At 42.3% G+C, this 16,343-nt stretch overlaps 1 protein-coding gene across 15 annotated transcripts in view; it reads right to left on the bottom strand.

The window, feature by feature from the left end:
• The window catches only part of herc1 (HECT and RLD domain containing E3 ubiquitin protein ligase family member 1), a 198,312-nt gene that overhangs the window by 103,249 nt on the left and 78,720 nt on the right, over positions 1 to 16,343 (bottom strand). For all 15 annotated transcript variants that reach the window (XM_061766250.1, XM_061766248.1, XM_061766249.1 and 12 more), the window contains exon 26: positions 8,096 to 8,367. In XM_061766250.1, the coding sequence (XP_061622234.1) occupies positions 8,096 to 8,367 (272 nt within the window). The remainder of the gene's footprint in view (positions 1 to 8,095; positions 8,368 to 16,343) is intronic.

Genomic DNA, 16,343 nt, shown 5'->3' with positions numbered 1-16,343 from the left:
TGGAAATTGTGGACGTCATGTCCTCCGGGCCAAAGAGGAAAAGAACCATCCGGACTGTTATGGACGCAAAGTTCAAAAGCCATCTGTGATGGTATGGGCCTGTGTTAGTGCCAATGGCATTGGTAACTTACACATCTGTGAAGGCACCATTAATGCTGAAAGGTACATACAGGTTTTGCAGAAACATATTCTGCCATCCAAGCAACGTCTTTTTCAACAAGACAATGACAAACCACATTCAACAGCGTGGCTTTGTAGTAAAAGACTGGGGGTACTAGACTGGCCTGCCTGCAGTCCAGACCTGTCTCCATTGAAAATGTGTGGCGCATTATGAAGCCTAAAATACGACAACGTAGACCCCGGACTGTTGAACAGTTGAAGCTGTACATCAAGCAAGAATGGGAAATAATTCCACCTACAAAGCTTCAACAATTAGTGTCCTCAGTTCCCAAACGTTTATTGAATGTTGTTAAAAGAAAAGGTGATGTAACACAGTGGTAAACATGACCCTGTCCCAGCTTTTTTGGAACGTGTTGCAGCCATAAAATTCTCAGCTGGAACGTGTTGCAGCCATAAAATTCTAAGTTAATGATTATTTGCTAAAAACAATCAAGTTTATCAATTTAAACATTAGATATCTTGTCTTTGTAGTCTATGCAATTAAATATAGGTTGAACATGATTTGCAAATCATTGTATTCTGTTTTTATTTATGTTTAACATAACGTCCCAACTTTATTGGAATTGGGGTTGTAATGTTACAGTTGATTCACTGTATATGACACCACACCAACATCGCACCAGACCCTGTGATGTTACTATTGCGCACAGATACATCGCGATGACGATGCTCAAACAAAATATTGAGCAATTGAAACAATTACATCAATATCGAGGTTAATGACATGATTTTGGCTCACAACACAATAACTGTTTGTCCAAGATACTTTTGAAGTTGCAGATATATTTTGGCACATCTGTGACTAAAATGGCTAATGTAGCCCTATGGGGGGCACGAGCCAGTGCAAACTGTAGGCCAGTCCCAAGCCCGGATAAATGCAGAGGGTTGCGTCAGGAAGGACATCCGGCTTAAAACTTTGCCCAACAAATATGAGCGTTCATCCAAAGAATTCCCTACCGGATCGGTCGTGGCCCGGGTTAACAACGTCCGCTACCGGCGCCGTTAACCTACAGGGCGCCGGTGGAGATGCAGCTACTGTGGGTCAAAGACGAAGGAGAGGTGGAAAGCGGGTTCTTTGGCAGAACGAAATGAAGAAAGCAAAGAGCCAAGAACTGAATGTGGAGACTTTGAATGTTGGTTCTATGAAAGAAAAAGCTCGGGAGTTGGTTGACATGATTAGGAAAAAGGTTGATATATTGTGTGTCCAGGAGAGCAGGTGGAAAGGCAGTAAGGCTAGAAGTTTAGGGACAGGGTAAAAATTATCTTACTATGGTGTAGATGGGAAGAGAAATGGAGTAGGGGTTATTTTAAAGGAAGAGTTAGCTAAGAATGTCTTGGAGGTGAAAAGAGTATCAGATCGAGTGATACGGCTGAAACTTGAAATTAAGGGTGTTTTGTATAATGTGATTAGTGGCTATCCCCCACAGGTAGAAATTCTGGAAGGAGCTGGATGAAGTAGTTCTGAGCATCCCAGACAGAGACAGAGTCTTGATTGGTGCCGATTTTAATGCACATGTTGGTGAAGGAAACAGGGGTGATGAAGAGGTGATGGGTAGGTTCGGCATCCAGGAAAGGAACCTCGAGGGACAGATGGTGGGAGACTTTGCAAAAAGGATGGAAATGGCTGGAGTGAACACTTTCTTCCAGAAGAGGCAGGAACATAGGGTGACCTCCAAGAGCGGAGGTAGAAGCACGCAGGTGGATTACATCTTGCGCAGACGAATCTGAAGGCGGTCACTGACTGTAAGGCAGTGGTAGGGGAGAGTGTGGCTTGACAGCATAGGATGGTGGTTTGTGAAATGACTCTGGTGGTGGGGAGGAAGATTAAGAAGGCAAAGGCAGAGCATCAAACCATGTGGTGGAAGCTGAGAAAGGAAGAGTGTTGTGCGGCTTTTCGGGAAGAGGTGAGACAGGTTCCCGGTGGACAGGAGGAGCTTCCAGAAGACTGGACCACCACAGCCGAGGTGATCAGTGAGACAGGCAGGAGAGTACTTGGTGTACTGTATCTTATGGTCGGAAAATGGAGAAGGAAACTTGGTGGTGGAACCTCAAAGTACAGGAAATCATACAAGGAAAGAGGATAGCTAAGAAGAAGTGGGGAAACTGAAAAAACTGAGGAGAGGAGAAAGGAATACATGGAGGCGCGATCCCGGACGAAGGTAGAGGTGGCAAAAGCCAAACAAGTGGAACATGATGACATGTATGCCAGGTTGGATACTAAAGAAGGAGAAAAAGATCTATAGAGGTTGGCCAGACAGAGGGATAGAGATGGGAGGGATGTGCAGCAGATTAGGGTGATTAAGGATAAAGATGGAAATGTGTTGACTGGTGCCAGTAGTGTGCTGGATAGGTGGAAAGAATACTTTGAGGAGTTGATGAATGAGGAAAATCAGAGAGAAAGAAGAGCAGAAGATGCAAGTGTGGTGGACCGGGAAGTAGCAATGATTAGTTAGGGGGGAGTTAGAAAGGCACTAAAGAGGATGAAAAATGGAAAGCCAGTTGGTCCTGATGACATTGCTGTGGAGGTATGGAAGCATCTCGGAGAGGTGGCTATGGAGTTTTTGACCAGCTTGCGCAACAGAATTCTAGAGGGTGAGAAGATGCCTGAAGAATGGAGGAAGTGTGCTGTGCCCATTTATCAGAACAAGGGCGATGTGCAGAACTGTAAGAACTATATCGGAATAAAGTGGATGAGCCACAGAATGAGGTAATGGGAAAGAGAAGTGGAGGCTATACTCAGGACAGGAGTGAGTATTTGAAAGCATCAGTATGGTTTCATTCTTAGAAAGAGTACCACAGAAGCATTAAGGATGTTGATGGAAAAGTACAGAGAAGGTCAGAAGGAGCTGCATTGTGTCTTTGTAGATCTTGAGAAAGCCTATGACAGAGCACCCAGAGAGGAACTGTGCTACTGCATGCGGAAGTCTGGAGTGGCAGAGAAGCATGTTAGAATAGTACAGGACATGTATGAGGGCAGCAAAACAGTGGTGAGGTGTGCTGTAGTTGTGACAGGAGTTTAAGGTGGAGGTGGGACTGCATCAGGGATCAGCCCTACAGTGGTGATGGATAGGCTGACAGATGAGGTTAAACTGGAGTTCCTGTGGACCATGATGTTCGCAGATGACATTGTGATCTGCACTGAAAGCAGGGAGCAGGTGGAGGAACAGTTAGAAAGGTGGAGCCATGCACTGGAAAAGAGAGGAATGAAGATTAGCCGAAGTGAGACAGAATATATGTGCATAAATGAGAGGGGTGGAGGGGGAAGAGTGAGGATACAGGGAGAAGAGATAGCAAGGACTTTAAATACTTGGGGCCAACAGTCCAGAGCAATGGTGAGTGTGGTAAGGAAGTGAAGAAACGAGTCGAAGTAGATTGGAACGGGTGGAGACAGTGGCACTGAAGAGACAACAGGTAACAGAGCTGGAGGTGGCAGAAATGATGTTGAGGTTCTCTCTAGGAGAGACCAGGTTGGATAAAATAAGAAATAAGCTCATCAGAGGGACGGCCAAGGTTCGATGTTTTGGAGATAAAGTTAGAGAGAGCAGACTTCGATGGTTTGGAAACGTCCAGAGGAGAGAGAGTGAGTATATTGGCAGAAGGGTGATGAGGATGGCGATGCCTAACCCAAGACCAAAAAGAAGGTTGATTGATGTAGTGAGGGAAGACATCAGGGCAGTTGGTGTTACAGAGGAGGATGCAGGAGATCGGCTTACAGTACATGGTAAAGGATGACACGCTGTGGCGACCCTTCACGGGACAAGCTGAAAGGAAAAGATGTGACTAAAATGGTTGGAGAAAAATATTACTCAATTAAATCAAATAAAGTAATGTCGTCTTGAAAATATCTGGGACAGGTTAATTTGGCTTGTATATATCTCTTGGCTGTCCACTTTCTAATCAACTCTCTCCTAAATAAAATTTCAAGTTAAAGAAGGCTTATATGATGCCACTTGACTGAAATGTTTCATATTTCATATCCATATTGAGCTCCATATGATTTCTGGACTGCATCACAAATGGCTTTATTCTGTGAAATCCTGTAGACTCACATTTCCAGTACATCTCACTCCCTTGGGACCTCTCTGTTCTTAACCGTCCTAATTCCTACAGTTCAATTTGCGTGGAGGAGTGATTATGATGCTTTTTTTATCCACTGATGACGGGTACACATGAAGGAGGTCAGCTTTTCTTTCATTCTGTGAATTCATGCATAAAGTTGACTCTATAACCTCCATCTTTCTGTAAACAGCCAAACAATAGATCTGGGTTCTTCATTACTGCTGGTGGAAACAATTACAGTGCGGTGAAAAAGTACTGGTCCCCTTCTCAAATTCTTAGATTTTTGCATAGTTTCCCCACTTTAATGTTTAAGATCATCAAACGTAAATATTAGACAAATATAACCTGTGAAATTAAAATGCTGTTTTTAAATGGTGATATCATCGATTAAGGGGGAAAAAAGTATTCAAAGTCACCTGGTCCTGTGTGAAAAAGTTAAAATTACCCCCATTGTTAAATCATGAATTAATTGTGGCTAATCACAAATTTTTGGTTAATTTTCACTGATCAAGAAATAAACAGAATCCGTCCCGACAAAATCAAGTCGGACAAAAGATCTTAAAAAGCTGCAACAAAATGACACGATACAAAGAAAATACAGAACAGTGGAGAAAAATACAGTGGGTACGGAAAGTATTCAGACCCCATTAAATTGTTCACGGTTTGTTATATTGCAGCCATTTGCTAAAATAATTTAAGTTCTTTTTTTTCCCTCTTTAATGTACACACAGCACCCCATGTTGACAGAAAAAAAAACATTCTTGAAATTCTTTCAGATTTATTCAAAAAGAAAAACTGAAATATCATACAGCCACAAGTATTCAGACCCATTGCTCAGGATTAAGTAGAAGCACCCTTTTGAGCTAATACAGCTATGAGTCTTTTTGGGAATGATGCAGTTTTTCCACACCTGGATTAGGGGATCCTCTGCCATTCCTCCTTGCAGATCCTCTCCAGTTCTGTCAGGTTGGATGGTGAACGTTGGAGGACAGCCATTTTTAGGTTTCTCCAGAGATGTTCAATTGGGTTTAAGTCAGGGCTCTGGGTGGGCTATCCAAGAACCGTCACGGAGTTGTTCTGAAGCCACTTCTTCGTTATTTTAGCTGTGTGCGTAGAGTCAGTGTCTTGTTGGAAGGTGAACCTTTGGCCCAGTCTGAGGTCCTGAGCACTCTGGAGAAGATTTTCGTCCAGGATATCCCAGTAACTTGGCTGCATTCATCTTTCCTTCGATTGCAATCAGTCGTCTTGTCCCTGCAGCTGAAAAACACCCCCACAGCATGATGCTGCCAGCAACATGCTTCACTATTGAGACTGTATTGGACAGGTGATGAGGAGTGCCTGGTTTTCTCCACACATACCGCTTAGAATTAAGGCCAAACTGTTCTATCTTGGTCTCATCAGACCAGAGAATCTTATTTCTCACCATCTTGGAGTCCTTCAGGTGTTTTTTTTTTTTTTTTTTTTTAGCAAACTCCATGCGGGTTTTCATGTGTCTTGCTGAGGAGAGGCTTCCGTCGGGCCACTTTGCCATAAAACGCCGACTGGTGGAGGGCTGCAGTGATGGTTGACTTTCTAGAACTTTCTCCCATCTCACGACTGCATCTCTGGAGCTCAGCCACAGTGATCTTCAGATTCTTCTTTACCTCTCTCACCAAGGCTCTTCTCACCCGATTGCTCAGTTTGGCTGGACGGCCACCTCTAGGAAGGGTTCTGGTCGTCCCATCCATTTAAGGATTATGGAGACCACTGTGCTCTTAGGAACCTTAAGTGCAGCAGAAATATTTTTGTAACCTTCTGGCAGATCCGTGGCTTGCCACAGTTCTGTCTCTGAGCTCTTCGGGCACTTCCTTTGACCTCATGATTCTCATTTGCTCTGACATGCACTGTGAGCTACAAGGTGTTATATAGACAGGTGTGTGGCTTTCCTCATCAAGTCCAATCAGGATAATCAAACAAAGCTGAACTCCAATGAAGGTGTAGAACCATCTCAAGGATGATCAGAAGAAATGGATAGCACCAGAGTTAAATATGAGTGTCACAGCAAAGGGTCTGAATACTGTGTGATATTTAAATTTTTCTTTTTTGATATGCAAAAATGTCAACAATTCCGTTTTTTTTCTGTCAACATGGGGTGCTGTGTGTACATTAATGAGGGAAAAACAACAAATGATTTTAGGAAATGGCAGCAACATAACAGAATTAAAAATTTAAGGGGGTCTGAATATTTCCGTACCCACTGTCGATAAGGACAAAAAAATAAATAAAAAATAAAAAATTCAAATTAATTGGGTTATATTTGTGTGATATTTACATTTGTTTGCTCCCGTTCCCAGCTAATAGCAGAAAGTCCCATGCTACTACTAAGTAGCTCGTCAATTCGAGTGGAACCCTGCATACTTGCGGTTTGTCATCCTCATTTCTTTTTTGGGGGGAACCAATCCAAAAAAGAATTATTAGTGGTTTATCACCGCTTATTCAATAATTCGTTTGGGTTAACATAATTGTAAAAAATAAATAAAAAAATAAACAACCATGTCATTTAGGGGGGCTTAAGAACCTTTTAGGGGGACTGAAGCCACCCTAAAATAGGCGTAACGATGCCACTGGACAGAGTTAAGAGCGGTTTTGGAGTCATTTAAATTGACAAAGAGCGACTGACCCATACGTATATCACTATCAGCTTTTCATTTCTAACGTGTGGGGATTCATGTCAAATGTTCTGCAGACTAGAGCCCCCTACACAGGATCACACAGGGAGGGCGCAATATAGCCAATTTGTTGACAGATGCAATAAATAAATTAGACGAAGTTCCGTTACTAGCTTGTCTCACAATGCCGCAAACATGCTAGTTCTTTAGGTATTACTTAAATACCCTGAAAAAAAATAATAGTAACCCTAATAAGTGATGTTGTTCACGTATACATGCATTTTACTTTTTCAATACAGAGCTGTCATCATGTATTAACGTTTGTACTCCATATGAACAAATAAGTTATTGTGCATTTTTTTTTTTATAAAAATTTCTAAAACGAAATAAACAATTGGAGTTTACATGCACTTTACCTTTTCACAATTGCCATATTTTTTACTTTTGTACTTATATATACAAAAAAGTTACGTGACAATTGTAATTTTTAGATGTTTTATTGCTTAAAAAATGTGACATTTTTACATGGCATCAAAAATAAATATTTAAAAACTGTCAAAATGTACTCTTAATTATGTGTATTTTTACCCTTACTGACTCAATATCGGAACATTTAACTCAATATCAAATCAAATTGCATCCCTAAGGAATCGATATTGAATCGAATCGCAACCTAAAGAATGAAAATAGAATCAAATCATGAGGTTCTTAACTCATTAACTGCGAGCTTTCCCAGTTAACATGGATATTTGACTTCTACAGCAGTCAATGGCAGTGAATGTGTTAACAATGCCCAGCCCTATAAATTGGGCATTTAAATTGACATAAAATGGAGCACAAGGAAGGAAAATTAAAATAAGAACAGAGCCTTGTCTTCACTTATTTTCTGAGCATTGCTTTTTCCAATTTTTTTAAGGGATGAGAAAAATATCTTGTCATTGATAAATGCGGAGAAGGGGGGCTTATTGTTTCTCCATTTTGCACAATGAATATATTTACACAGCAATAGGATGATATTAATTATGTCCGAAACTGAAAATTCCAAGTTGTGCATAAAGAAAATAGTATGACACAATTCAAAATGTGGAACACTATTTATTTTTTGCAATATCCAATTATTTATTTTTTTTGTCCAAAAGCATTGCAATATACTGTATGTTGTGTAATATGGAATGTTACAGCACTGCATAAATAAGTCAATCCCTCACCTCTGCCCTGCTTTGTTGCTGCTCCATGGCCAGGATAGTGGCCTGTGGACTGGTTGACATGCTTTCTTCTGGTTCTTTAAATGCTGGAGTCAGGCCGACATCTCCATTGATGAAGCTCATCATATTGTCAATGAGAGCATGAATACCAAGAGAGTGGTTCAGGTCCAGGTCTGATTCTTCATAGGAGTATGCCGAGTTGTAGCTCCGCTGACGGCTAAGTTTTGCACGAAACCAGGACTCAGCCAGTGAGTCTGGGGAGGTATGAAGTAGACCTGAGGAAGTGAAGAGAAGAATGCTTTCAGGAGAAAATACACAAAATATAATTTGTTTCATGAATGATTGAACCACATATCAATTTCAGTGCAAAGCATTACTATTCCAAAGGAAAAGCTTCATCATACTCCCAAATTCTGGTTGTTCATGCCTAAACATGCCTTCATCACCCAAAATGGTTTCATTTATAATGGGTACACTGCATGTCTAATTCTGCTGAGGACAGAATGCTATTCAGCAGCAGTCCCCAACCAACGGGCTGTGGACTGGTACCAGTCCCTGGGTAATTTTTGCTGACCACACAGAGACTGACCCAAAAATATTGGAGAGTTTCTTCGGAAAGACGGCGCTTCAAGATGGCGCCTAACCGTGTGGTCGCCTCAGTTACGTGCTCTCTAGTACTGTCGATGTATTTGTGCTTTTTGTTTGTCTTTGTAGGCATTATGCAACTCACTTGCACAAGGGAAGACTTGCTAAATATTAGGGAGTCAACCCTGGACTTTCTTTCACCATATTTCCCAAATCCGCTCAGTTTTTTCCTCTGAGTTACTCACGAGTGGGGCGGACGCGGTCTACAGGACCTGGAGGCGAAGGCGACGCCACAGAGGGAAGCAAGCAGGAGTAGAAGCTCTCGTTGATTCACCTCTCAAATCTACCCTCCCTACCCAACAAAATGGACAAGCTTCATCTTCTCACAAAGACCACCAGTAAAGACTTCGGACATTCCGCCGCCCTGTGCTTCACGGAGATATGGCTTTGAAAACGCATCCCGATGGTGCCATAAAGCTTCTGGGCTTCCAAATAGACCAGGCACACCGCGTCACGGATTTATCGGGGTAAACAAAAGATGACGGGACATGCTTCTATATCAACGAAAAATGGTCTACTGATGTCACGGAGCTCAACACACACTGCAGCCAGGACTTGGAGTCCCTGTTTTTAAACTGTAAGTCATTCTACTCCCCACGCAAGTTCGCTTCATTCATACTCACGGGTGTCGACATTCCTCCTCAAACTAAAACGACTGCCGCACTGCTGACGCTCGCTGAACAAGTAAACGAAAAGCACCCAGCTTCACCCCTAATTATTCTTGGAGACTTTAACAAAGCTAAACTCAACCACAAACTCCCTAAATACCAGCAACACACTGTCCTACCAGGGAAAACAACATTCTAGACCACTGCTATACCACGCTAAATGAAGCATACCGTGCTATCCCCCGCACAGCCCTGGGTTAGTCTGATAGTTGATGAATTCACTTAATACCAACATACAGGCAAAACTTAAATGTGCAAAGCCTGTGGTGAAAACAGTTAAGAAGTGGACCTATAAAGACTGTTCAAACTGAACAGATTAGTGTATCTTTGAAACTTCAACTGGCAGCCTAGATGAATATTCAGACTGTGTCACATCCTATATAAATTTCTGTGAAGGTGTGTGTACCAACAAAGACATTTTGCACGTTCAACAACAACAAGCCGTGGTTCACTGCCAAACTTAAGCAACTTCGCCAGGCTAAAGACGATGCCTATCAAAGTGGACATAGAGCCCTGTATAATTGCGCTAGAAACCAGTGATCTTCACAGTGATCTTCAATAGATCTCCGGAACTGTATTAAGTACCATCCTTTTTCAAACGCTCCACCATCATCCCAGTCACCAAGAAACCTGCAATCTCGTGTCTGAATGACGACAGGCCTGTCGCCCTGACATCTGTGGTCATGAAGTCAATTGAACACCTCGTGTTGGACCACCTCAAGAGCGTCACAGGTCCATACTGGACCCCCTAGAGTTTGCCTACCGAGCAAACAGGTCTGTGGATGACGCAGTCAACATGGTACTGCACTTCATCCTAGAACACCTCAACGGCAAAGGGACCTACATGAGGATCCTCTTCGTGCACTTCAGCTCTGCGTTCAACACAATCATCCCCGAACTCTTCTCCTCCAAGCTTCTCCAGCTCAGTGACTCACCTGCTATCTGCCAGTGGATTTACAGCTTCCTGACAGGCAGGACACAGCAGGTGAGGCTGCACCGGGGCTGTGTCCTCGCTCCGCTGCTCTTCTCTCTCTACAAAAACGACTGCACCTCAACGCACCCGGCTGTCAAACTCCTAAAGTTTGTAGACGACACCACAGTCATCGGCCTCATCAAAGACGGTGAAGAGTCTGGTTATCGACAGGAAGTGGAGCGGCTGGAGCTGTGGTGCGGCCGATACAACCTGGAGCTGAACACGCTTAAGACTGTAGAGATGATCATGCACTTCATCCTTTGCCACAGCTCCCCCTCACGCTGTCCAACTGCCCTGTGTCAACCGTAGAGACCTTCAAGTTCCTGGGAATTACAGTCTCTCGGTACTTGAAGTGGGAGACCAACATCAACTCCATCCTCAAAAAGGCCCACCAGAGGATGTACTTCCCGCAGCTTAATATTGCTTCCTGTGAAACCGGTCCATGGCGCCACAAAGGCTGGGGACAGCTGCTCTCCAGTATTTGTTGTGAAGTAATCAATATTTCCATTTCCACACCACCACTGAAAGCGCTGAAGTCACAATGTCAGTAGAGAGGATTTCCTTGACTTTTTAATTATTCCACAAATCAATTTTTCTTTTATAAGGAATGAGAGAAATCAGTGTGAAAAGTAACTAACATCCCAAGGAGACTAAAATCTGTTCATGTGTAGACCGTCATATAAAAATACATACTGAAACAAGCAATACTGGTGTGAAAAAAAAGACTGACTATAGACTTTCAATCAATTACACAACAAAAATAAAACTATAATCCAGCCTTAAAATGGAATTTTACAAAAATATAATGCAGTCTTAAAGTTGAACTTTAAGGATTTGATACCCTTTAGTTCATAAAAGAACTATCTAGTGCAGGGGTGTCAAACTCAAATTCACGGTGGGCCAAAATAAAAAATTGGGACAACGTCACGGGCCAAACTCAATATTTAATGAAAAATCTCTGCGAAGTGCATGTTTCCCTTCTCTGCAGAAATGTAGCGTTAAAGTTTATCATATGACAACAAACTTAAATTTTGCTTAAACACTGAATATGGAAGAAACAATCTTTAATGTTATAAACACGAGAAATCAAATATGCGATAAAAGTGGTATTTGTTTGTTGTTTTGTATTTAAATAGATAACATGAATTCTTCTGTCTCTCCATCTTCTATTTATCTATCTCCAACTACCTCTTTTTTATGTAAATATTTGTTCAAAGGCCAACAACAAAACAACCAAAAAAAATAAGAATGTCCTTCAATAAAAGTCCAAACTTCAAATTATTTACAGTCCCTGCATAGGAGTTGATAAAGGGCAGCATTAAAAAAATGAATAAATTTAAAAAAAAAAAAAATCAATCAATAATCAATTATGTTATATTCTCTGTTACAGCCACATTGTTCCGCACACGACAAACAGGTCTGTCTTTTACTTTGAACAGACAATCTGCCTCCCACTTGTCTTGGAAGTTAACCGTTTTACATCTTTCGTTTGGCCATTTTTGGGAAGGGGAAGTGTAAATTTGCTCGACGAGACTGGTAGCATAGTTGCTAACGACTGCAACAGAAAGGGAAGGGGCGCTAGCCGGTCGAGACCGATGGGCCAACACACGAGCAAAGCATTCTGGGATTTGGAATATTAGTGGTGCATGTGCTATATACTGGCGGGCCAGCTCTAATACACATTTGATATGGTCTTGTGGGCCAAATATAATTACATCCTGGGCCAAATTTGGCCCCCGGGCCTGAGTTTGGCATATATGATCTAGTGTTTACACAATGCACTGTTGATTAAAACTGCAGCTGCAGGCGCCATTGGCTCTATATGTCACCTTGAATGCATGGCAAACTCCTACAAAAACCACATCCTAAAGTGTCATCACCTAATGTTCACGTACCTTCTGCAAGTGATTTTTAAGTGCATGCCTTTTATCAGAAAGGCAAGCAAATGTTATTCAAAATAAAGACCTATCCTTTTAGATTGTCATGCTCTGTAAAGCTGAATCGCTGGTTTGGTAGTAACAGAACATGTAAGATGTGGTCCAAAGACATTTTTCGGGAAAAGAACCTCATACAAACTGTAAAGCGAGGTGGTGGATGTGGTATGGGTTAAGGCCTATTTATACACCCATGGTCGGGTGGCCGACAACGCCCGCATTGCATCACGTGACCGACGAATTGCCCCGCGCGGCCCGTCTGCGTAGCTTGACGCGCATATGTCAAAAATTGTTGCTACGCGTCGAACGCCGCGGAGATCATCTCTCATGATTGGTCAGTTTTAGTCACATGCTGTGATGACGAACTCAGTGTGGCCCTTGGTTCTACATACCATCTAAGCCACCACCTACTCGATCGATTTTGCAGCATAATTAAACGTATCATCTGGTCATCTAGGTCCATTTGTTCTAGCAGACACTGTTCCACGGTCGCCATTGTTGTTGCTTTGTTCCTTGTTACGGAAAGGAAAAACGGCTACCGGAAATGGCCAAAAAATGCAGAGGAAAAACCACCCTGTGGTGTCCTAGCCAATACCAGTCGTAGCGACACCCCCGACTTGCAGGTGAACTGCAGCACATTTTAAAAACTGCGCATGTGGGTTGTGCTCGCGTATTAAGGCAAACTACGCGTGGGACAGCCACAGTGATGTCAGCGCGGTCACCGTCCGCGCGAGTATAAAGAAGCCATCACTGTTTCCTTAGCCAATGTTGCCACAGTTACCTTGAAAAAGTAACCTACTGTACTGATTACTTGAGCTTAAAAGTAACTTCGTTACTTTACTGATTACTTGATTTCAAAAGTAACTACGTTAGAAAAAAGTAACTTTTTAGTTACTTTCAGCAGCTTCCAAGTGGCAGGAACATCACTTATCCACAGTACAAAAAAAAGCATTAACTTAACCGTACCCATTACTTGATAATGTACACCACACAAATTACAGGTCATCATCAACATGAAACAATAACTTAAACATTAGTGTAGTTGAAGCCACATTAAATTAGCAACTTAGTGCAGACTTGACACGCCAACACAGTAGAGTTGTACATGTCCTTTACCTAAATGTAAAGAAGCACACCATTCTCGGTACACTTCTCTAAAGACTCTTAACTGATAGATAAATGCTGATTGTGGTCCATGAAGGCAACTGTGTGCGTGTATGTGTGTGCACATACACACACAAACCATTGCTCCCACCATCGTAATTTTGATGCCAAGAGCGAGACGAGGGGACAAGATTACGCAACTGTTTAACTAGCAAATCTGTGGGTGATTGAGGGGGGAGAAGCACTTACTTACGTGATGGACAGTCCACCTCACAGTCCGGACTACAGACGAAATTGAAAATTCTCAATTTTCATTGTAAATATTATTTAAGTATTATAAATCCTTCAGTGAGTCAGTCCTTAACCTCCATGACCGCGCACTTCGATATGAATAATTAACCCACAATGCATTCCGCACTCAACACGCCAGTAAACCTGTGTTTTTAATGTGTAAATAAAAAAGTAACAACAATCAAATACACTTTTTACAAAGGAAAATAACAAAAATAATGTGGCAATAGGGAAATCCTGCATTTCTTTGCACTTTTATGGTACTGCACCGTCACTGTGCATTGTAGCATCAACAATCACCTCCCAATTGCTTTCTTCCGCCTATTGAGAAATCAGCAGTCTGACGGTAAACGGTAAAATGCTATTGAATGACTGGACGGTGTTTTTAACAGTCTGGTTTGAAAAAGTAACTGTAGTATGATTACTCTCCAGGGGAAAGTAAAATGGCAGAATTTTGGAGTAACGTGTTACTTTTATAACGCGCTACCGGCATCACTGTTCCATACAGTTTGCATTTACTGATTCAAATTCAACGACAGTGCTTTGTTATAGATTTGAACATTGAAACTGCGTGGAGCATGGAAATAATGGTCTGTATTGCCATCATGACAATGTCAGAGAATGGTAGACATGGTCAACAAAAAAATGCTTGTAAATAGGTTCTTCGAAGCAAAGTGTACTTATTATGGCAAATGGGCTTTCACTATAGCGCTTTTCTAATTTTCAAGGTACCGTATTTTCACGACCATAAGGTGCACTTAAAAGTCTTACATTTTCTCCAAAATGGTCTTATAATGTGGCACGCCTTATGTGTGCACAGAGTTCCAACATCTATAAATGTTGTTGTGTGATGAGCGCTCCGCTTGAATTTTGTTTCTTTTTTTTTAAGCATTTCCGACACGCTGCTTACACAGAGGAAAAGCGGACGTGGCTGAGGACAGGGGAAGGGTGCGTGAAGTCGGATGCTAAAGCCACACCCCCAGTAGGCATATAGCGCCGGGGTGTTTTTAATTTTTTTATTATTATTTTTTTTAAACCGCTTGACTGATGCTCACAGCATTTCCGGGGTGTGCATTGTGCAAAACATCGGTTTGCCTAAGGACCCCCGAAAATGGCACCTACGAAGAGACACGCTTACGAAGCACAATTTAAACAGCAAGGTATCAGTTACGCAGAGGAATATGGGAATTGAGCAGCCGCGAGAGAATTCAAGATCAACGAATCCATGGTTCGCAAGTGGAGGAAGCAGAAAAATGACCTTCGCTAAGTCAAGAAGACAAAGCTGAGTTTCCGCGGAAAAAAAAGAACAATAAAACGCGGAAACAAGGCGAGGTGGCCGGAGTTGGAAGACCAACTCGAGCAATGGATTAATGAGCAAAGAAAAGCCGGGAGAAGCGTCTCAAGTCACCATTCAACTGAGTGCAATAACTCGGGGCTTGCCATCATTCCGGGAGGCTTGACGAACCTCTGGACATCCGTGTAAACAGGGCGTTCAAAGTGAAGTGAGCGGCGTGGGAGCAACGGATGACAGATGGCGAACACAGCTTTACTAAGACTAGGAGGCAGCGCCGGGCGAGTTACGCCACAATTTGTGAATGGATTGTGGATGCTGGGGTTAACCTGTCTGCTTGCACTGTTGTTCTAGCTTTCGCACGGCAACAAGACTGACTCGAACCTGGTGTGTTTGATTGAGAACTTGCCCAGCTGTTCATTTCGGATACAGAAGATGAGGACATTGATGGATTTGTGGATGAGGATTGATCATAAAATAATGTGAGTACATTCTTAAATACTTCAATAAAGTACAACAGAACTCAGTTTTGCTCTCGCTGCCTTTTTAAAAACATTGTTTTAGCGTGCATGCACGGCACCATATGTTTTAAGCTAGCGTATGTTTTAGCATGCCTGCGCCCAATAATACGGTGCGCCTTATGTATGTGTTAAATGCAGAAATAGACCCCGTAACTGAGACTGCGCCTTTTAATACGGTGCGCCCTATGGTCGTGAAAATACGGTACTCAACGTGCTTAAACAATAGCTCCTTATTCACCTACTGATGATGCAGCATTAGAGGTGACTGGGGGTTCAGTATCTCGCTCAAGTACACGTCAACATGATTACAAAGGCATAGGATCGAACCCACAACCTTTGGGTTGGGAGATGACCACTCTTACCATGAGTCATGTCGCCCACATTACAATTAATACTGAAATCAGTTCAAGTCCATAGCATCAATTAATTTTCCACCGCTTATCCTCACTAAGGTCCCGGGCGTGCTGGAGCCTATACCAGCTGAATCTGGGCAAGAGGCAGGGTACACCCTGAACTGGTCACCAGCCAATTGCAGGGCACATATAGACAAACAACCATTCGCTGTCACAAGTCCTGAACAGAAAATGTTAAATTAATGGGAGGTGCGTCAAAGATATGGAGAGTCAAGCTAATAAGAGAAAGAAACATGCCATTGTTTGCGTGCTTGCAGTTCCTCTTGTGCTTGGGCCTCAACTGCCCCAAAAGAAGCAAATAAACTATCCATCCAGGGATCAAAAGACAGAGAGACAAGAGTAATTTACGATACAGAATGGGAACTTGCAACATTAGATTCTTTTACAAAGACATTCATATACCAAATTTAG

This window comes from Phyllopteryx taeniolatus, chromosome 2 (assembly GCF_024500385.1).
Source record: "Phyllopteryx taeniolatus isolate TA_2022b chromosome 2, UOR_Ptae_1.2, whole genome shotgun sequence".
NCBI lineage: Eukaryota > Metazoa > Chordata > Actinopteri > Syngnathiformes > Syngnathidae > Phyllopteryx > Phyllopteryx taeniolatus.
The sequence above is the reverse complement of the archived record's forward strand: the minus strand, read 5'-3'. Positions and strand labels throughout refer to the sequence as shown.